Source organism: Chiloscyllium punctatum, chromosome 22 (genome assembly GCF_047496795.1).
Source record: "Chiloscyllium punctatum isolate Juve2018m chromosome 22, sChiPun1.3, whole genome shotgun sequence".
Taxonomy (NCBI): Eukaryota; Metazoa; Chordata; class Chondrichthyes; order Orectolobiformes; family Hemiscylliidae; genus Chiloscyllium; species Chiloscyllium punctatum.
Window position 1 is genome coordinate 31,705,749 of NC_092760.1, and position 23,898 is coordinate 31,729,646.

General features: G+C 43.2%; 1 protein-coding gene across 1 annotated transcript in view; it reads right to left on the bottom strand.

Moving 5' to 3' along the window:
* Window positions 1-23,898, bottom strand: part of LOC140493481 (dual specificity protein phosphatase 8-like) — a 229,172-nt gene that overhangs the window by 96,716 nt on the left and 108,558 nt on the right. Inside the window, exon 3 of the mRNA XM_072591963.1 lies at window positions 19,082-19,220. Coding sequence (XP_072448064.1) covers window positions 19,082-19,220 — 139 coding nt within the window. The remainder of the gene's footprint in view (window positions 1-19,081; window positions 19,221-23,898) is intronic.

Here is a 23,898-nt window from a genome sequence, read left to right on the forward strand (position 1 = left end):
AAAACAAAAGGCTTTTTCTGACAGATAGCTAGCACGTGGTGGATGCAGATGCTGAGAAATAATATGAAGAACCAAAATTCTGTTCACTGTCTCTTTGTGTAGGTGCTTCTGAAGGCTATTGTTGTCCAATAGGAAACACTGACTAGTCACTGGATATTTTTACAGCACATCATTTTAACCAAATTCATTAAATTCTCCCTGCATCTGTGTTGGTTTCCTCCAGGTGCTCCGGTTTCCTCCCACAAGATGTGCAGGTCAGGTGAATTGGCCGTGCTAAATTGCCCATAGTTAGGAGTAGATATAGGGAAGGGAATGGAGCTGTTGGGTTCTTCTTCGGAGGGTCGGTGTGGACCTGTTGGGTCAAAGAGCCTGTTTCCACACTCTAGGGAATCTAATCTAATCTAAAAAAACATTGAAAACTCCTTTCCTACATTCATACTACATAAATGTACTTCATGTGTAACTTTTTTCAAACAAACACCATTCATTAAATCAAGTAGAGCTCTCACAATCAATAAAACACACTCCACTTTTCAGCTCAACATTTTACAAATAAATGCACAAAAGTCTTAGAAGTATGTATGCCATTGTGATGTGATTTGAGTTTTGAGGTCAAATGTTCAAACATGGGGTCAATTGGTCATTTTTTATTCATTAATCAAAAATGCAAATAGCTTGCCTTGAATTCTTACATGAAGTCCATGACTAAATTACATGTGTATCTACTTTTCTGTGTATGTGTTATGTCTGTGTATGTTTAGGCCTCATTTGAAAGGCTTATGCCCAAAACATCGATCCTCCTGGTCCTCGGATGCTGCCTGACTGGCTGTGCTTTTCCAGCACCACACTTTTCAACTCTGATCTCCAGCATCTGCAGTCCTCATTTTCTCCTAGGTATCTGTGTCTGAGAGTCTTTGTACATGTCTGCTTTTATGCCTAGTTGTCTGTGTGCGTTTGCCTGAATGTCTTTGTGTCTGTCAGTCTATCTGCCTGTGCACGGTATCTAAGTGTCGATATTTATTTGTTTGAGTGTCTGTGTCCGTCTGATTGTCTGTATGCCTGTGTCTACCTGTATGTCTAGTTGTCTGTATATGTTTGTCTGAGTGGCTTTGTGTCTGAGTGTCTGTCTGCCTATACGTCTGAATGTCTGTGTCTGAGGGTCTGTATGTGTCTGTATCTGCCTGTATGTCTAGTTGCTTGCATACAGGCAAACCTTTACTTGTTTCAACAGAGAACAGACGTGTCACAAGAAACCGCGATGCACATCATAATGCTGTCGTTCAGAGGATGCTTTTAAAAATCTAAGTACCATTTTGCTTCTTTAGGGAGACAAAAATGCCATTAGATTATGTATACACTTAGACAACCTCATGTTTCATGAGTTGACCCAGACAACCTGCCATTTGTAGTGTCACTAGATGAAGGGTTTAACCTGGTCCTGCATAACCTGATTCCTTTCCATTGCTGACACTCAAATTATAGTTAATGAAGCCATTAAAGAAAAGAATAAAACAGAAGCCATTATGCAAATTTTCAATGGGACAATTGTGTGTTTTGCATTCAGTAAACAATGGTGCATTTAGAAAATGCACTGAATGCTGACACTTCCAAGACTCAAATTCAGCTGCAGTCTGCACTGGATCCTCAGTAGCAGTCTACTGTCTTCTTCCAAATGCAAACCATGCATAATAACATTCACTGTAATTGGCTCAGGGTCAATAAGAAATTGGTCCAAGTATGTTTCGTCCAAACATTTTCCATTCACTCCCACTGGATATTAGTCAATCCATGGAGCCACGTTTTATTCATACTGACTGTACAGAACCTCAATGGCTAAAACCCACTTGCATTACACCATACCTCAATAGACTGAGCCCCATTCACTTTCATTAAAAGATAGTCATCATCGGGTTGCACTCTCATAGGAAAGACAACTGCTGGTGATTTCACCTGAACATCAATGCACCTCAGGTAAGGGGAGATATTGAGAAGGAGAGTCCTTCGTGGTAACATGAGCTCATACAGGAATTGAATCCATACTGTGGGTATCTCTCTGCATCGCAAAGCAACCATCCAGCCAACTGAGCTAATACTGAGCCATAACCCCATTCACTTTCATTACACCGAACCTCAATAGACTAAACCCATTCATTTTCATTATGTGAATTTCAGTGGTAGGGTGGCACGGTGGCTCAGTGGTTAGCACTGCTGCCTCACAGCGCCAGGAACCCAGATTTTATTCTAGCCTCAGGTGACTATCTGTGTGGAGTTTGCACGTTCTCCCAATGTCTGCGTGAGTTTCCTCTGGGTGCTCCGGTTTCCTCCCATAGTCCAGCGATGTGCAGGTTAAGTGAATTGGCCGTGCTAACTTGCCCATCGTGTTCTGGGATGTGTAGGTTAGGTGCATTAGTCAGGGGTAAATATAGAGTAGGGGGAATGGGTCAGGGTGGTTTATTGTTTGGAAGGTTGGTGTGGACTTGTTGGGCCAAAGGGCCTGTTTCCACACTGTAGGGATTCTATTCTATCTATCTACCTGAATCCCATACACTTTCATTGTACTGAGGTCCAATAGTCTATACATTCATTTTCATTGCACTGAACCTTAACAAGTTAAACTATATTCGTACAAATATGAAACATCACAAGACAGGTTATGATTGAAAGTGTTTTTTTCCTATAAGTTAAGGGAAAATGGAATTTCCTGGAGAGAGAGAGAGGAGTGGTGATCATATTAGCTGTGCGTACAAACAGGCCCATCTCATCTGTAACAAAAACTGTTAAAAATCAAGTGGCAGATTTTATACCTGGACCACAAAAACATAGAAATAGAAACCTAAAATGTTGGTGTTGTGAAGAGCAGAGAGAAACACCATTTTTGTGTTATCAGGGAAGCAAAATGCTCACAAACATCGGTTTCAGGGTCCTGTTCTGAAGAAGGGTTGCTTGACCTGAAACATTGAGACTGCTTTCTCGTCACAGATGCTGCAAGACCTGCTGAGTTTCTCAAGCAACTTCTGTTTTTGTTTCAGGTTTCAAGCATCTGCAGTTATTTTTTCTCATACAAGTTCAAAAGGAAGGGAGTAGGATTGATGGGATTTTTCAAGATTTAAGGAATGAGGGGGCGCCGAAGTGGTCAAGTCTAGCATCATTTCTGAAGGACAGTAGAAGATTTGCTATGGAAGGGAAACATGAGCTGAAATCTGTAAGCTCATTGAGACTTAATCTCATATTGTCACCCAGCTGCTAGAAGTAAAGTGAAAAATAAACATGCACCTTACAGTTGAGTGAATTTGTTAATGCAAAGCACTTTTTTATTAAGTTGGTATATTTATTGTCTATTAAATAGTGTTTGATCTATGTTGATGTTAATTTGTTGTTACAGTAAAAATCTTAAATTGAGAAACCTTATCCTGCTGTTCTTTGTAGGAGATTAATTTCTTTAAAGAAAAGATTGCTGTCGAGCACCATTCACTTTTGGATGGAATCTCATTGAATGAAACCACATTCAATTTCACTAAATGGAAGTTCATTGGGATAAACTCTTTCTCATTCTCCTCCACTTCAAATTAAGTGCATTATGATCCATTCCATGGGCGCACTGACACAAATATTGACTGCGCCTGGAGGACCATCAACTCCGTGCAAGGCGCTCGGGTCTGCCCGAAACTTCATGGTCTTCCAGAACGAGGAGTTGACCTTGATCGGGTGTTACAGACTGGCGCATTCCAAGGCCCATGACTACATGCTGAGGGATGCACTAGAGCTTGGGGCAGCTACTGGATGGGCGCAGTGGGGAAAGACCACTGTCTGAGGTCCTTCTGCTGAAGTTAAATTGGGTCAGTTCAGTTAATGGATCCTCCCACTGCCTCAAATGCATGTACAGTAAATATAATCTTGTTCACGTAAGAGATGCCTTTGGTTTGTTTGGATATAGTCAACCTCCAATGTTTGTTTGTTTCCTTGATATGCTACGGAATAGAACTGAACTGTGTTTGTGACTATATGTGTGTGTATATATATAAATATATATATATGAATAAGGTATATTTTTGGAAATACAAAAACTTTCTATTCATCCCAAAGGTATGTAACTAACACTAAGCACTGTTAAACACAATATCATGTGATATACATGAAATTTCTCTCAAATTATCCACTAAATCATGCTCATTTACTGGATGAATCAGTCCATGGCTACATGAAACAGAAGACATCACAACATAGTTATACAGTCCAATCATTTTGTTAAGTGTTTTTTGTTGTTTATTGTTAAACTGGATTGCTGAATGAATGACTAAATGGCCCAGGCACAAAAATTTGCAAACAGGCTATTTTTATCAAATGTTTATAGGAACTTGGATCCAAGCAAAACATTCCTTGGTGAATGACTTATGTGTTTATCAGATTTCAACTGTGCTTTGCCCAGTAGCAATCAAAATGGGAAAACTCAATAACTTGGGGATTGCATTGAATTGAACGGGCTTATTCAGGTTTCATTGTATATACAGAATGGCCACACACGCACACACACATGCACATACGTACACACAGCACACCTCAGGATAAAATCCCTTCCTGCTGCCGACTTGAAGTACATACTTTGCAGCTTCAGTTTTCTATCTCCAACACTGTGACTAAAGCCAGGTCAACTCAATCTCTGCTACTGATAGATAAATCAAATCAGAGCTGTGCATTGTCCAATTTTTAAAAGTACTGATGGCAAGTCTCTGTATCACTTTCTGTGTTTGCAGAAAAGGCAATGATCGGAATGGAGAGAGGAAGATTGGGGGGAGAGCTGGATCACCCCTCTATCCTTCAATCTGAATGCTATCATGGGTCACCCACGTACAAACCCAGCGGCAAAGACTCCTAGCCTGTCTCTCCCATGCCTGTAACTTGTTCTGTCTGCAAATCATGTGCTCTAGGGGTAAAAGTGTTGCATCTCTGCCCTGAATTCATTAGCTGACACCAAACTGGAAGTGGGGACCAAATTCTGCTCCCCCTGGTCCATGGTAATAGATCAGTCACATTCCTGATAAATGCAAAGAAAAAGCAACTCCCACCTTTGGCTGACTCACTTGGAATAATATTGAGCTGACCTTTAAGTCTAAATTGACACTTTATAAGGACTGTGTTCTCAGCTCTTTGCTTGGTGGCTGAGAGATATGGATGTATAACAAATACGAAGGAAAGAAGTTGAATAATTTTCATCTTTGCTGTATATTATACATTCTGGGTGTATCCTGACAGAACCAAATCATGAATGCAGAAACAGTTGTGTTCCATGACCCGATGGCTCTAGACATCAGTTGTCCCACCTGAGAGTCACTAGCCAGTGACAGAGAAAAATAAGAAAACCCCTGTGAACTGGCACATACTGTCACAAAGATCAATGTCTACAGTGACTTGGCAACAGACTGAACAATGCTGAGAACAACTGTCACAGAACCCCTCAAAATATTTCAATAAGGTAACCTCGACCCTAATTTTTTCTTATTTTAAAGGCAGATGTGAAGTGGGTGTTCCAGATGTGATGCTGCCAGTCAAATCACTTGGCTTTAAGCAAAACAGAATTTATTTAAACACTACAGTTGAAATACAAATGAAAGAAAATGGAATTTAGAGTAACTATTGGAAAACGTAACTGACCCCATACAACAACTTAACTAATTAACTACTCCAATACAGTAACATCCCATAAATAGACCCCTTGGTACAAAGGTACATTCAAACACAGATCCTTAAAGGCAGAAGGGAATAACTTTCAAAGAGGGATCTCAGAATTCTTTATTGAAGCTTGCAACTCCCCTGGATCCACACAACGTGTGACTGCCATAGCTAAAAGCAAACCAGAAAAAACCTGAACTGGGAGAACTAGCCACGCCCCTCCCATTGTTAAACTAGACTCCTTGGTACTCTGCCTTTACGACTTCTCTTCAAAGAAAACCAAGGGCAAAATAACCTTTTCAAAGTTACAGCATCATCACACAACTGATTACTACATGTGGGAGCTTCATGTGCAGCACTTGTGGCACAACCTGTCTCTCAAGGACTATCCTCTTCAGCCATCAGTAAGAACGATCAAATTCCAAATGAACTGCCATCTGAAATAGATCAGTCTGCTGAGTGTCCATCATTGTTCCTGGATGGAAATTCTGCTCTGGGTTCTATTTCCTAATGAAGGGATGGCTATGCTAAATTGCCGGTAGTGTTAGATGTAGGGGAATGGGTCTGGGTGGGTTGCTCTTCGGAGGGTCGGTGTGGACTTGTTGGGCCAAAGGGCCTGTTTCCACACTGTAAGTAATCTAATCTAACCTAATCTAATCTCACCCAAGATTGCTGGATTGATGATTTTTGGGTCTACCCAAGTTTAGAACTTCTCCCCGGCAATGACTTGCTCATCTCATTCTCCTGAGGCAGAGTCAGAGTTTTGCAACATAAACTTATATTTATGTAGTGTCTTGAATGTCATGAAACGTTCCAAGCCGCAACACAGGAGCATTACAAAACAAACCATGACACTGAGCCTTGTATTGAATCAGATGACAAAAAGTTTGAAAGAACAGATGTACTTTTTCAGAAGTGTCTGAAAGAAATAAAGCAGAGAGTCTGAGACTTGAAGGGAAGGAATCCCAGAGCTTGGACCTAGGCAACTCAAGGCATGGCCACAAGTGGGGAGCGACTATAATTTGGAATTTACATGACGCCAGTGTTGGAGGAGGGCAGAGATCCTGGAGCACTGTGGGTCAGGTGAAGACGACAATGATAGGGATAGGTAGGGGGTTGCTCGATTGGCAGCCGATGTAGGCTAGTGAGCACAGGGGTGACAGTGATGACAGGGGGATGGGGGTGAACTGTGGATTAAGACATGGGCAGAGATCTGGATTCCCTTATGTTTATGGAGATGGAGATCAATCAACAGTGCATTAGATGAGTTAAGTTTATGGGTAAGTAAATAAGTCATAGAGTCAGACAGCACAGAATCAGACTCTTCGATCCGACCAGTCCATGCCAAACATAATCCCAAACTAAACTAGTCCCATCTGCCTACTCCTGGCCCAAATCCCTCCAAACCTTTCCTTTTTGTGTACTTATCGTGTCCTTTAAACATTGTAACTCTACCCATAGATATCACTTTCTCTGGAAGTTCATTCCACACATGAACCATTCTCTGTGTAAAGAATGTGCCCCCATGTCTTTTTTCAATCTCTCTCCTCTCACCTTTAAAATATGCCCCTCTAGTCTTGAAATCCTCCATCCCAGGGAAAAGACAGCAAGCATTAACCCTATCTATACCCGCCAGGATTGTATAAACCTCTATCAGGTCACGTCACAACATCCTGCCCTCCAGTGAAAAAGAGTCCCAGCCTTTCTGGGCTTTCTTCATGATTCAAAATTTCAGTAGCTTGCAACATCTTGGTAAATCTGTTCAGAACCCTCTCTAGCTTAATAATATCCTTACTACAACAGGGTGACCAGAACTGGACACAGTACTCCAGAAGAGGCCTCAGCAATGTCCTGTACAACCATACTGTCCCAAAGCTGCTCTCTCACAAGAGAGAGATGACTGGTAGTGGTTTAACGTTAGGGTGACCACACCTCAGGTGAGGTGACAGGTGGAAAAGGAGAGTCCTTCCTAGTCAGGAATTGAACTTGTGCTGTCATCAGTCATCTAGCCAACAGAGCTAACTGACCCCCAAGTCTGCTGGAGGTAACAGAAGTATGGATGAGGGTTCAAACATCAGATGAGCTGAGTTAGGGATAAAGACAGGGATGTTGCTGGAGTGGAAATAGGCGGTCTTAGAAATGAATACAAGGGCAGGTGCCCATTTTCAGATCAAGTGTGACACCAAGGTTGTGAACAGACTGAATCAATTCAAACCATTGCCAGGGAGAGGATTGGAGTGGATAGTTAAGTAGTGGAATTTGCAGTCGGCTTCAGTACTACGTGAATGGGGGAAGTTTCTGCTCCTTCATTACTGGAACTTAGACAAACGGTGTAATAACTTCACAACAGGAGAAGGTGCTGGTGAGGTACAGCTGCGCGTAAAATTTTGTGAACATGGATTCTCTATCTGTGGAACCAAAATCTCTGTTCGATGTAAGATTTGTACAGGAAATGAGATCAGGGCAGTCTAACATCGATTCGTAATGGTCCAAGACAACAGTACAGATTGTGAATACTTAACACCCCGTCTCCTCCCTGCCACCTCTCTGCCTTTCTGCCTCTTCCCTTCTCCTCTAAGGATTATCTTTGTGGGGTACGTGGAGCATTCTTTGTTCCAGGCCCACTTGTGCCCCCGTTCACAACCGTTTCTCTGGTATGTCAGTGACATCATTGGTGCTGCTCCCCTCTCTTGCTCAGAATTAGAAAACTTCATCAATTTTGCTTCCAAATTCCACTCTATCCTCACTTTCACCTGGTCCATCTCTCACTCCTCCCTTCCCTTCCTCCAAATCTCCATTTACATTTCAGGGGTTAGGCTGGCCACCAATATCCATTACAAATCTACAGACTCCCACAGTTACCTGGACTATCCAGTACAACCTCGATTATCCAAGCATCAATTTCAGGTTATCGAAACAAGATCTCAAGGTGCCATAAAAACGGCATTAGGCAACTCAGCATTTAGTTATCAGTTAAACGACGTTATGGCATGTATTGCCAGATAACTGAGAAATGTTCGGACAACCAGCACTCAAATTACCATTTGTTTACGATCAGATTGATTATCTGAACGATCAATTATCTGAACAAAATACTCCCTGCCTGCATCGTTTGGATAATCGAGGTTCAACTGTACACCCTCACACCCTACTTCCTGTGAGGACTCCATCCCAGTCTCCCAGTTTCTGCCTGTCTGTCACATCTGTTTTGATGATGCTACCTCCCGCATGGGGGTGTCAGAAATGTCCACCTTTTTCCCCAAATGAAGATTCCCTACCACAGTGGTGACAGGGCACGCAGTCAGGTCCGACCCATCTCCTGGACTTCGGCCCTGATGCCTTCTCTTCCCTCCCACAACAGCGATAGGGTACCTCTGGCCCTCAGCTACCACCCCATCATCACCAACATCTAAAAGGTCACAAGGGCCATTTCCGCCACCTCCAGCAAGATGCCATCACCCTCTCTTCCCTTGTCAGCATTCCACATGGATCCTTCTGACTGAGACTCCTTGATTCTCTCCTCTTCCATTTCCAACACCACCCCACAGTATCTTCCCCTGCAATTGCAGAAAGTGTAATTGCCCATTTTACCTCCTCTCCACTCACCATCCAACACCCCACACACACCTTCCAGGTGAGATCACAATTTACCTGCATTTCACTCAATCTAATCTACTGCATTCACAGCTCACAATGTGGTCTTCTCTACAATGGTGAGACAAAATGCAGACTGGATGTCCAGTTCACAGAACACCTACGTTCTGCCCACAAAAATGACCCTGAGCTTCCAGTTGCCTGCCACTTCAACACACCACCCTGTTCCCTGGCCAACATCTCTGACTCGGCATGCTACAGTGCTCCAGCAAAGCTCAATGCGAGGACAGCATCTCATTTTCTGCGTGGGGACCCTACATCCTTCAGGACTCAATATCGAGTTCAATAACTTTAGGGCCTGAACACGTCCTTACGTATCACATCTCCATAACCCAGGCTACTTTCAGCACAGCCAACCCATTTTCACCTATCATCAGCTTCTCTTTCATCCATTCCTTTGTCTGCCTTACCATCTCTCTCTGGGGTTAGTCTCTACCGGTCAGCTCCTTCCACCACCTTTTCTTAGTCAACTCTGAAGGAAGGTCACTAGTCTCAAAACCTTAACTCTGCCTTCTCTCCACAAATGCTGCCAGGCTTGCCGAGTTTCTCCAGCAATATCCATTTTTGTTACCAGATTTCCCAGCATCTGCAGTTCTCTGTTTTCTTATTATGGTCAAAGTTACTCATGGTGTGTGAAGTGTGCAGTTTCCGCATTGGTCGAATCCACCATCTCCCTCTGAGAGGGCAAACTTAAAAATAAGTTAAGGAAATTGTTTGCAACTCTGACTTTTATTTTCTTTCAAGACAACTTGGGCAAAATATTACATCCTTCCCACCTTTTATTCCTTTTTATTCTGTCAACACTGGCTGGGAAGAGATTTTTTTTATGTCAAGAGAAACAATTGGTGACTATTTTATGTTTCGATGACCTTGACCACACCATAAATTGAACGATGGACTAGTTAGGGAGCGAAGAGTTCGCAGAATCACAAAAGAAACGTATTTGGTCTTTCTCCTTCTAATTGAGCCATACTAACCAGATGGTTAGCAAACAGTGGCAGCTGCTTGACTGTCTTCCTATGCAACCTCATGTGACCGCCTGAAATCACCTGATAAGTCACTCTCCTTCTGAACAGCCAGTTGCAATGCTCTCTATGCCCTCCAGGCTCTCCATGGGACAGAACAGTTGAGGGAGAGAAACAAATTGTCCATTGCGCATTTAATACGTTCAAATGGGGTTGTGTCATGCTGAGCTCTCTACATTAATTTCAAATATTGCACATTCAAATACCCATATCGAAATGTAACATTGCTCTTGATAATATCACAGTAGCAATTGGACAAATTTGTTCTTGCCAACAAGCCCACAAGAAAATGTAACAAAGCTTCTTCTCCACTGCTTAATCATTACAGGGAAGACCTTCAGAATTTGAAGAAATTCTTATCTTAAGCAAATATAAATCTCTGAACGTCCTATCCACAATTGCTAACACTGTATCTATTTTTATCTAGTACTGCACCCCACTGTAGCATTTCCATTCGTTTCTCAATCACATCATTATCAGTAAGATGCCTCATTCTGAGCTTTCCCACCCTACGGTGGTGGCTTTGGAAGGATGTGGGAAGGGATGTGGAAAAATTTGGAAAGAATTCCCTGGGGTCGGCTTCTCGACATGATCCCACCTCTTTGTGCTCCTCCTGGGGCTGGGGTGGAGGGACGTTTGCAGCGTTAAAAATAAATCTGGAATTGATATTGCAGCTGTACAGAAGTGGTACAATAGCTCAGTGATTAGCACTGCTGCCTCATAGCATCAGGGACCTAGGTTTGATTCCCGCCTCGGGTGACTGTCTGTGTGGAGTTTGCACATTCTCCCTGTACCTGTGTGGGTTTGCTTTGGGTGCTCCGGTTTCCTCCCACAGTCCAAAGATGTGCAGGTCAGGTGAATTGGCCAAGCTAAATTGCCCATAGTGTTAGGTGATTTAGTCAGGGGTAAACATTAGGTAGGGGAATGGGTCTGAGTGGATTACTCTTTGGGATGGTCGATGTGGACTTGTTGGGCCAAATGGCCTGTTTTCATACTGTAGGGAATCTAATCTAATAAAAAAACTCTGGTGTGGCCACACTTGAATTATTGAGCACACTTTTAGTCACTGCATTATAGGAAGGGTGTGGAAACTTTGGAAAGGGCTCAAAGGAGATTTATTAAGATGTTACCTGGTATGGAGGGAAGTTCTTATGAGGATAGGCTGATGGACTTGAGGCGGTTTTTGGTGGAGAGAAGAAGGTTGAGAGGTGACTTAACTGAGACATATAATCAGAGGGTTAAATAGGGTGGACATTGAGAGCCTTTTTCCTTGGATAGTAATGGCTAGCACGAGGGGACAAAACTTTAAGTTGAGGGGTGATAGATATGGGACAGAGAGTAGTAGGGGCATGGAACACTCTGCCTGCAACAGTAGTAGACTCATCAACCCTAAGGGCACTTAAATGGTCATTGGATAAAAATATGGATGTTAATGCAATAGTGTGGGTTAGGTGGCCTTCAGATTGGTTTCACAGGTCGGTGCAATACTGAAGAGCTTGTAACGTTCTACGTTTTATGTTCTATGAAAGGTGAGTCTTGGTAATGGGGCCATGAAACTGCAGTATCAGCAATCAAAACAAAACCCCCTCTGATTTACTCATACACTTCAGGAAAGGAAATCTGCTGCTCCTATCTTCTCTGGCCTACACGTAACTCCTTCCCTCTGAAATGGCCTAGTGAGCCAGTTTTACCCAACTGTTACAGAAAAGTCAGAGTGGGGAAAATAAAACGCCAATGTCATTTGGTCCAGAAACAATGACGGCTCTCTGTAAATCCTGCAAACACATTTGTGTACTTGAGCAAGATAGATAGTCAAGGAACAGTCTGACATAATCTTACTCACTGAGTCATATGCACCAGACAACACCATGACTACCCCTGGGTAGGTCTTGCCCCACCAAAGGTGGCGGCAGAGCGGTAAACAGTCAGGACGGAGTTGCCTTGAATGTTTCCTTGGACAGTCAATGGCATCACAATTGTTGAATTCTCCCTTTACTAGGCTATGAGATTAGATTGGATTCCCTACAGTGTGGAAACAGGCCCTTTGGCCCAACAAATCCCAGACCCATTCCCCCACCCTGTATTTATCCCTGACTAATGCACCTATCACTATGGGAAACTTAGCACGGCCAATTTACCTGACCTGCACATCTTCGGACCATGGGAAGAAACTGGAGCACCCGGAGGAAACCCACACAGACACAGGAAGAATGTGCAAACTCCGCACAGGAATTGAACCTGGGTCCCTGGCACTGTGTGGCAGCAGTGCTAACCACTGAGACACCATGCCACCCCAAACTGATCAGAACTTGATCAGAAACTAAGCTAGACTTGCCATATAAATACTTTAGCTTGAAGACTGAGTCAGAGGCTAGGAATATTGCAACGAGTAACTCACTTCCCGATTCCCCAAAGCCTGTCCATCATCCACAAAACACAAGTCAGACATGTGATGGAATACCCCCCCACTTGCCTGGCTGCGTGCAGTTCCAACAACATGTAAGAAACTCAACACCATCCAGGAAAAAGCAGCCCACTTGGGTAGCGCCACATCCATCACCTGCAACATTCACTCCCTCTACCACGGATGTTCAGTGGCACCATCTACAAGATGAGGTGCAGCAACTATCAAAAGCACCTTCCAAAAGATAAAAGGCAGCGGACGCATGGAAATACCGCTGACTGCAAATTTCTCTCAAGACTGCACACCTTAGAACTACATCCACATTCCTGCAACTGTCGTGGAATCAAAATCCTGGATCTCCCTTCCAAACAGCTCTGTGGATGTACTTACAACAGTTTGCCACTTTTCCAAGGGTAATTAGGGATGGGGAACAACTTGACAGCAATGGGCATTCCACATTTAAGAAGAGAACTACCAGAACTGGGAGACCTTACTGTGCCAGATAGGTCCATTGCATACTGGTGGGGGCTAATGCATCACACCAGGGAGACCTGGACTACACCGAGGAGACCTGTGCCATGCCAGGAATACCTGTGCCATGCTTGGAAACATGTACCTCACTGGAGAGACCAGATCTTTTATTGCCATGACTCTGTCATAGGAAACATGGAGCCGTTGATGTAAATAGACACAAGGTGCTGCCCACGACTTCAAGTATAGATGGTCTGCATGTTAAAATGCCTTAAAAAGCAATCAAATGGATTCAATCCTACCCTGACCTTCATGCCCACATTTGCCTTGTACATTTAACAATCGTTCAGAGCAACTCGTGATTGCAGCAAAACCCTCCCACGCAGAGATCAGTCACAGAAACATCCAATTCTCACAAATCTGAAAGAAATAGCAAGCATTTTTGCAAGAAGCTGCTAAAAAGCTAAACGAAACAAACAATAATATTCTTTTAAAGGGAGGCAATTTTAACACCTGAAGTCAGCATTTCTGAGAAAAAAATTAGTCACAGAAAATAAACTTCCCTCTTCCACAAGCTTGCCAGCGTGCAACCACACTGACAGCTGGAGTGAAAACACAGGCTTACAATTGTGAGGTTCTGTTCTATGTGAGCAGTTGTTGTGTTTGTGCTGTAATTCTGTACCAGATGTGCACACAATACTGACTAACACACTGCTTATGTGTCCTCTCAGCTTTGTTCAACAGTGTAAAAGAGTTGCCAGTGAACCAGCTTGAAAGGGAGATGGTGGGGGTCGTGGCAATGTCTCTGGACATCCAGACAATCCAGAGAGCCAGATCCAAATTTCTTGCAGTCGTGGGTTCAAATCCCAGTTGGTGGAATTTAAATTAAGTTAATAAATCCAGGACATAAAACTAGTCTCAGTGATAGTGGCCATGAAACTATCACCGATTATTATAAAGACCCATCCTAATGTCCTCGTGGGAAGGCAACTTACTGACCATACTTAGTCTTCTCTACATATGGTTCCAAAGCCAGTTAAGTCTCTTAACAGCCTTCTGAAATGGTCCAATGTTCAAGGGGTAATTAAGAACAGGCAACAAATGTTGGCTTGCCATTAGCTTGCAATTCAGAGCCTGAACAGACTGTCTCACACCAAAGAGACCTTGGACCATGTGAGCTCCAAACAGGCAGCCTGAATCTAATGTTAATCATCTCATGAATAAAAGCATGAGAGCTGTTTTATGCATCTCTCCCAGTGAAGATAGTGAGAAATGAATACTGGGACAGATGAGCTGCCACATCTTGCTACTAGGAGAAAGTGAGGACTGCAGATGCTGGAGATCAGAGCTTAAAAATGTGTTGCTGGAAAAGCGCAGCAGGCCAGGCAGCATCAAAGGAACAGGAGAATCGACGTTTCGGGCATAAGCACATCTTGCTACTGTCTGCTTTCTACTAACGTACAAAGGGGCAGCACCGTGGCTCAGTGTTTAGCACTGCTGCCTCACAGCGCCAGGAACCCCGACTTGATTCCAGCCTCGGGCAACTGTCTGTGTGGAGTTTGCACATTCTCCCCATGTCTGCATGGGTTTCCTCTGCGTGCTCTGGTTTCCTCCCACAATCCAAAGATGTAGAGTTTAGGTGGATTGGCCACACTATATTGCATATAATGTTCAGGGATGTGTAGGTTAGATGCATTAGTCAGGATTAAATACAGGATGATAGGGCAAGGGAATGGGTCTGGGTGGGTTACTCTTCGGAGGGTTGTTGTGGACTTGTTGGGCTGAAGGGCCTGTTTCCACATTATAGGGATTCCATGATTCTGTCGGGATTCAATGATTAAGGTCTACATCGCTCACCCCTCCCCACATCCCCCCCCCCCACCTCCCTACCACGTGGTTTGACTGTTAAAAAATCCAGGTGACTAACTTGCAATTCAGATCCTGAACAATCTATCTTACACCAAAGAGGCATTGGACCATATGATGCCCAAATAGGCAGCCTGAATCTAATGTTGACCTCTCGGTACCCCTGCACAACTACTGGTCCATTAGTGCTCGCTCACAGAACATCAGTGATTGTCAATCTAATGAATCCCACCTGCACAGCATCTCCCCAATCCAGTGCTGACATTTGTCCCATCATTTCTACTTCCTGCTGAAGAAGCACTTCTCTCAAAACAGGGACCTGATCCCATGTGGATGATTATGAGGAGGGTCATTGTGGCTAGTCTTGTGGTAGAGTGTGCCACTAACTTGTTGCAGATCCAGACAGACTCAGATGTTAGAGTTAACTGGAAGGCAAAACAATGTCTGGAAAGGCCTACTGTAAAGACGAGGTGCCAAACAAAGGTGATCCTAATGGCTGCTAACTGTGTGGAAAGCTTTAAGTGATTGTACCAACAGGCAAGCCATTGAGATCCACTCCCCACCCCCCACGCTCCATGCAGCCTAATAACAGCTCCCAGTAATTCTTATTCTGTTATTAATTAGCTGTGTATTTAAACATGTACAAGGTATACATCCCAAATGAGAATGTCTTACTCAGGAATAAAGGGGTCTGCTAGGTAGAAAGTCTGGCAGATGGGATCTCCACCAGTATTTCATTATTTTCTGGTAACTCTGCACACACTTGATAGTGTGATAATGTGCAGCTGTGGAAGGACTTGCAGGTTGATGAGCAAGCAGACAGCCTGTGTGGAAAACTCTGCTTGTATACATAGCTGTAACAATCTCTCAACAGCCAATACCCAAGTTTGTCCTGTGCAACAGGAGGATAACATGGACTCCAACCAACAAAAAGATAGATTGGCCACCCAAATCTGCCAAGAAAATACTTGATATCACCACAGAATTCAGAGACAAGAGCCTCAGTGGTGACTCGCTGGGACTATCTGGCTTTAGGTTGAAACCCTGCATCTTCTGATTCACAGAGTGAGGTGAGGTGATCATTAAGAAGTGTTAATATGGTAGACAGACAATTTGCTTTGGTTGGGGTGTGGGGGTGGTGGTCTACAATAAGGGAAGGCTATTAAAATTGGATGTCACCATTTCATGAAGTACTGTTTCACATCAAAGGTGATACAAGTCTTGAAGTCCTGATCTCCACCAAGTGTTTGTGGCTTGGTTCATTAAAAATGTAATGGATCAAGATTGTTAGATTGTTTGTTAAACAAGGGTGAGAAGGCCAACAGAATTGAGTTAAAATACAAATATGATTTATTTGAATATGCTGGAAGAATGCTGTGCTCCTGATGTCATGATTTAAGGTTCCGGGGCAGAAACGCTTAACCGCGTTCCCAATTGCTCTACTGATGGGTCAGGCCATCATCTTGGCCCTAACTACATCAACTGACACATCCTGTTATCCTCATCCCAATGATGAAGTGTAATCATATGACCTATACACCAGGAATTATGGTGCTATCAACAGAAAGATACACACACGCACCTCAGATAAAAAGGGGAACATCATACCCTGTCATTACAACCAATTTCAAACCGGTCCTTGCTTTTATAAGCCAGCAATTAGTGTTTTCCATGAAAGCCACTAAACTAATCAACAGCTTAGGACAATCCTTTTCTTTTTGCGCAATTAGTCACACAAGGTTAAGATCTGGTCCCTAAGTGTCTGAAATTCTGGTTTGGCCACTGTCTGAACTCAGGATGTGATTCTATCATTGGAGCAGGTATAGGGTTGACATGCTGTTCAAGAGTCAAACCTGGGGCACACTGGAAAGGGGAGAAACTCGGTGACATGCTGGTTGACCATTCTGGAAGAAGGGCACTTGAAGATGAGAAGGCATTTGATAATGTCCAAACAGATTTGACAACTTTATTCCACAGATTGTTTGGTGGGCATCAGCAGCAGTGGGGCTGTCAGAACCAATGAGGTAGTGCCAACTTTCTTGGAGATGTCAATAGAGATGTGCAGGAAGGGGTGCAGGTCCATTGCATGCAATGCAATCTGACATGAGGAGTGTTTTACAAGAAAACAGGACTGGCACAGTTCATAGGGGACAAGAAAGGAAAAGGTGAAAAACAGGTCATTTGAACTACTTTAAGAAGATTGTCAGGACATCGGGACATCAAATTAAAACCTGCGATTGCCGTGTAAAGATTGTGACTTCTGGTCTCCTGAGGTAAATATCACCTCATCTAAGGCCAAAATAAAGCTCAGTTTAGAGGAGGTGAGGGACAATATTTTGATGGAGTCAAGATTTAACGTTCTTTGTTGCTTTAGGAAGTGAATACTGCAGGAGACCACTTCTTAGGTCAGGCAAATTGCAGCTGACAGCCTTCCTATGGTTACCAGGTCTTTGTGACATTGCTCCTCTACCATTTCATCATCTTCAGGTACAGCAGAAAAAATATTGAATCAACTCAATGACAACATCTTGGGGGTTGGTCAATGAAAACTTGCCCTTTTCTTTTCTGAGAGTTTTCTTCTGTGGCCTAACAAAAACAGAACTAAAATCTGCAAGGCATCAAGGTGGGATTTGAATTAAATTCTCTAGATTTACTGCATCAGCAGCACACAAGTTCAATAACTTAATTGTTCCTCTACCATATCTGACTTTAATATGTGTCATGTTACACTTCCCCAAACCAAGGAGAAATTTTTAAATTAGTAAATTCCTTTCTAAAAGAAATACACCATTTTTCTGCCCTCCACCCCTCCTTCCTTCTCCCTTGAAACTGTTTTTCTCCTTTTCAGCCAAGTGGCTGTTTTCATGTGTAAGTCATACATTGGGCAGGATATTTTGTTTCATTCACTCATAGCATGTGGGTGGTCGCTGACTAGGCCTATATTATTGCTCATTCCTTGATGTCCTTGACAAGTGGTGGTGAGCAGTCAATGTGTTGCAGGTAGACCACAATGCTGTCAGGGAGAGAGTTCCAGGATTTTGAACCAGTGACACTGAGGAACAGAGATACTTTCTAGCTCTAGATGGTATGTGTTACTTGGAGGGGAACTTGCAGTTGGTGATTTTCCATGCATTTGCTACCCTTGTCCTCCTAGATGGTAGAGGTCATGAGGTTGGAAGGTGCAGCCAGGGTGAAAGTCTAATGTGCCCCTCGTGGGTGTTAGGAAGAAGTGAATGTTTGTGGAATGTGATGCCAATCAAGTGGGCTACTGCTTTGCTGTGAATGATGTCAAGCTTCTCAAATGCTGTTGGAGTTGCACTTATTCAGGCGAGTGGGGAGTATTCCATCACACTCCTGACTTGTTCCTTACAGATGGTGGACAGGCTTGGGGGAGTCAGGAGATGAGCTGCTCACGGCAGAATTCCTCGCCTCTGACCTGCTGTTATAGTCACAGTATTGGTATGGCTAGTCCAATTCAGTTTCTGGTCAATGATAATCCCTAAGATGTTGATAGTGGGGGATTCTACATTAGCCAAAGACAAAGCCTTCTCCTCAACTGATAGCCATGCACAAAGACCTCTAGCAGTAGGTTACTGGCTGGACATGTAGCCCAGTTAGTCTTCCTCTGATTCACCAGGGCAAGATGTAGAACGTCCTTCCCACCTGAGAACAACAACACAGACCTGGGATTCAATTTAGGACCTTTTTAGTCACCAACGGATCTGTTACTCCCTGGATCAATTCACCCAGGTGACAGGTAACCCTAGCTAACATCTTTCACAAACAAAGACTGAGCCCCGAATGTCCACAATACCTCCTTAAAAACAAATGAATTGGAGTTATTAATAGATTCAATCCAACATGGACCTCTAAGCATGTCTCAAACAACATTGACCACTCTGCAAGTTTTCTTTGAAGGTAACTTGTAACTTTTCTTTTTCAAGTCATGTTGAGGACATTCAAAGCCAGGGTGGAAAGTGGCTAGAAACTGTACCTGACAGGAGAGAGACGTAGTGGAAGCAGCTCTCCAGTTTGTCAAGGAGTACAGAAGTGAAGCTGTCCGACGTTAGCTTGCCCGGGTCTCGTGTGCACTGGTCATAAAGCACCACTTCCTGCTTGCCCTCCACATCAATCTGTAAAGTTGGAAAAGGAGAGTGTTAGGGTGGGACACAGCAGGAGGCGACACAGCAGACTGCGCTTTGTACAAACAGTGTTGGAGGTTTTCCAAGAGCTAGGATTTATTGCCTGACTGAAGTGGGCGGCGGGGAAACTGAGGAGAAGTCTGGAAAATCACATCATTTCTAGCAAGAACTTCCTCACTGGAGGGTTAGTTTCAGCTCACTCGCCAGCACACCAAGATAAATTAAAGGGATACATTTAAATAGAGGGTGTGCAAGGGAAATGTCCCACTTCATTAGTTTCCATTTGTCAAGCTGTCCACTCACATACCAATGTGATAGCCAGATGGTGCAACCTGAGCAGGTTTTTGAGTTTGCTTTTGATATAAGTTCACAGATATTTAGTCAAGTGACATCTTTCATTGACATCTCAGTGATCGAGTCTTTGTTGTGTAACCTATTGAACCTTTGATGCATTGAAGGCTAGTTAAAGGGACACTGTTGCTGCAAGGGTTAGGAATGCAATGAGCCTGTTGTTCACTGCTGGAGGATATATCTCATCTTATTCCCAGCAAAGAGCCATCACAAGCAGATAGGCCAATCCACCTCCTTCAGTGCTTCATTCTAAGATTTATATTGTACTGGAGAGTGTTACAATGAGGGATGCTTGTGCAGTACATTGGAGAGAATTACAGTGAGGTGTGCAGTGTTAAAAAAGAACAATTATAGGACGCAGCAGTAGGAGAAGGTCATACAGCCCTTTGAGCCTGCTCCACTGTTCAGTACAATCACGTCTGACCTTCTATCTCATTTCCCTGCCCATTCCCTATATCCACAAATCCCTGAGGGACCAAACATCCATCTTTGTCAGACGTTCAATATGGAGTAATTCTGGGGCCACAATTGTTTGAAGTATATTATAACATGGTTGACAGAAATGAATGTACTATCGCCAAGTTTGCAGATGACCCAAAAATAGGTGGAAAGGCAAGTGAGGATTACACAAGGAGCAACATAGACAAGTTTAAGTTTTGATCCACCTATTTTAGGAAAGATGTACTGGCACTGGAGGCAGTCCAGAGAGATTTAACGAAGTTAATCCCTGGTAGACAGGGATTTTTTTTATGAGGAGAGATTGTGTAGGTTTGGCTTGTACACAGTAGAGTTTAGAAGAATGAGATGAGGCCTTATTGAAGCATATACAATTCTTAGCGGGTTTGACAGGGTAAATGCAAAGAGGTTGCCTTCCAATATGGGAGTGTATAATCTCAGAGCAAAGGCTCACTCATTTAAGACAAAGATAAGGAGGAATTTCTTCTGTCAGTGGGCAGTGAATCTGTGGAATTCTTTACCACAGGGGGCTGCTGAGGTTGGGTGGTCAAGTATATTCAAGGCAGATGTAGAGAGCTTTCTAATCATTGAGGGAAACAAGGGTGATGGGGATAGAGCAGGAGTTGAGGATTATTAGAACAGCCGACTCAAAAGGCCTAATAGGTCTTATATATACTTAACAGCATAGTATCCGCAAGCCTCTGGGATCCAGAATCCAAAGATTCATAATTCCTTGATTGAAGAAGTTTCTCCCCATCTCAGTCCTAAATTATTGTCCTCTCATCCTGAGACTGTGCCCCTGTTTTCTATATTTCCCAACCAGGAGAAACAACCTCTCAGTGTCCACCATGAGAAGCTCCTTCAGAACCTTGTACGCTTTGGTGAGATCACCTCTCAATCTTCTAAACTTCAGAGAATTTCGACCCAACTTACACATGCTCCCATCATAGGATAAATCAGGAACCAATCTAGTCAGCCTTCACTATAACCTTTTCACTTATAAATGTTTTCCACTTCAATTCATTTTGAAATAATTACTCAATCTGCTTCCATCACTCTTTCAGGCAAAATATAACAATTTGTTGTCATTTTTTTTAATGATCTCAGCTCTAAATCTTTTGTCAATTACTTTAAATCCTTGCCACTTTCCACTGGGCTTGTGGCACTTATTTAATCGATCTTTCACAATTTTGAACACTTCAGTCAACGCCCCTATCTCCACAATCTTCTCTGCTTTAATCAGCTTGACAACTGTTTCTCCAGTCTGTCCATTTAACTTCAGTCTCTCAGTGTTGATACCGTTCTATTAACCCTACTTTGCACCCTCCCTAACACCTCGATATCCTTCCTGAAGAGGGATGCACAGAAGTGGCTGCAATGTTCTCGGTGGGGTGTAATTAGTGTTTTACAGAAGTTGTTTGCTTTTGAACTCAAGGGCTAGAAATACTTGCAGAGGCAGTGACCCCTCTATTTGCTAAAAAGTCAGGGATAGGTCCTCCTTCCACGAGGCCCATGAAGCCATTGTCAGATTTTACGGTTGTCAAAGAGTTAATTTCCTGAGGCCGTGCCTTTTGCCCCCAGGCCCTCCTGCTTCCAAGAGTGGTTGCCCAATCAGATGACTAACAGCTTTCTGTCTCAGCAGCACCCCTCGGCTACAGCTGGCACACCATGAAGAGTACATTAAAGCAGAGGGGGGAGGGGCGCGGAAAGAGTGGGGCCTAAGATTCCCAAAACAGCAGTCATCCCCTCCCTCCCCAAATCCACAGCAAGGGTATCAGCGGTTACCTGCTAGCCTAACAATAAGGTATAGGCACATCTTCTTGCTGGTGAAATACCATTGATAGAAGGTGGGGTTTAGTGGTTATTCATTGGCTACTTAAAGGCTTGAAATGGTCCAAGGTGGGTGAGTTGCCGAATACTCAGCCCACCAATTGGTAAAATCCCTGCAGAGACTGACAAGTAATAGGCATGGCACCCCTCCCATATTTGCTTCCCAGGGGTTGGGCAGTTAGTGGTGTAAAATTCCTCTCAAGGTCGCTATTTATACAACTGAGGATCTCTAATATCGAGTTAGCAGGCTTCTCAGCCTGCAGAAACCTATCTTTGGGGCTCCAACCCCTGTAAAATTATGCCATTTTGTTTATATTGTCAGTCTTCATTCCTTCTGCCAAAACGAATTGCTTTCCACTTCACTAGCTTAAATTTCATCCATTCCGCATGCCTGCCTATTTTGCTAGTCTGTCTATATCCTCTGGGGTCTGTTATTGCCCGCTTCATTGTTTACTTCATTCCAATATGCTCCAATACATCACAAATCCCTCACATTATCACTCTTCAATACTCTATATATTCCTCAGTGTCTCATCATGACACTTTCAAATACACCTCACATGCCCATCAATGTAATACTCTTCAGTGTGCTATAAGCTTCGTTTGATCACACTGACATCCCTTCAATTGCTGACTGGAAGCGAGCTGTGTGGGTCAGAAAGTTTGATCACTGGGATTCAAAAATCAAGCCAATTATATTTTATTACTGCCTGTCATAAACAAATGACTTCAAAAGAGAACACTAGTAACCTCTACACTAGTCCCAAAAACCAAAGGACTGTAGTGATTCTAACGAGGTCAGCCAAGTGGACCTCATAGAATCTGAGTTCCCTGCCTAACAGATATAAACTGGAATGTCAGAGATTCTGTTCACTCTGAGAGCTGGCTCTGAGGTGTTATGGACCAGACCAAACACCCCTCAAAATATTTCAAGAAGGTAACCTAGACCCTAACGTTTTCTTATTTTAGAGGTTAAGTCAAGTGGTTAAGTCAGGTGTGATGCAGCTGGTCAAACCACTCGACTTTAAGCAAAACACACAGTTTAAACACTGCAAAAGAAAGAAAATGAATTTGGAAAACTTAACCAACCCGATGCAGTAACTATTACTAATTAACTGTTCCAATATGGTAACATCCCATAAACACACCCCTTGGCAAAAAGGTACATTCAAACACAGGGAGGAGGGAACAACATCCAGAGAGAGAGCTCAGAGAAAGTCAGAGGAATTCTTCTCACCACTACAGCTAAAAACAAATGAGACAGCCTGAACTGGGAGAACTGGCCACTCCCCTTTCATCGTTAAACTGTTTATAAAACAATCCAAAAGGTCTCTTAAACCTGGTCTCTTCGGCACCTTTGCCTTTACTCTTTTCTGAGGAAACAGGAACAGGAGTAGGCCAATCTGTTTCTCGGATCCATTTCCCGCATTCATTGAGAATGGCTGAACAGCAGTGCTCTGTCTTTATCTAATTGAATGGTTGAACAGGCTTGAGGGGCTGAATTGTCAACATCTATTCCTTTGTTCCTAATTTCTTTTGATAGCATTCCTCCTGTTGGACTCACAAGATTGAAAGCAGACCTTGTAAAATCAGGTAACTATAAATCTGGTGAAATGTTTCTAAGAAGAAATTGCAGTTGCAAGGATCTTAAGACAACACAAGGAGACCTCTGACTGAAAACCTCTTCTGCACAGCGACAGCTGGCATTTTTATAGCACCTTATTAATGCAAAGCAATATTCCAAAGTCACTTCATGGGAATAATTATCGAACAAAATTTAGACACCAAGCTGTAGAAGGAAAAATTTGGATTGTTGAGCTTGGTCAAAAAGATAAGGAATGTTTCAAAAGAGCAAAGCGGTGGACACATTAAAAAGATTTAGGGAAGGAACTTTAGAGTTCAGAAACAGGAAGTGACATCATTGCTGAGAAAGTTGAAGGCATGGCCAGAAAGAGTGGAGGAATTGAAAGGAGAGATTGGCAAGTGGCCAGATTTGAATAAATACAGGTTCGATTTAAATTTCATTGTCATG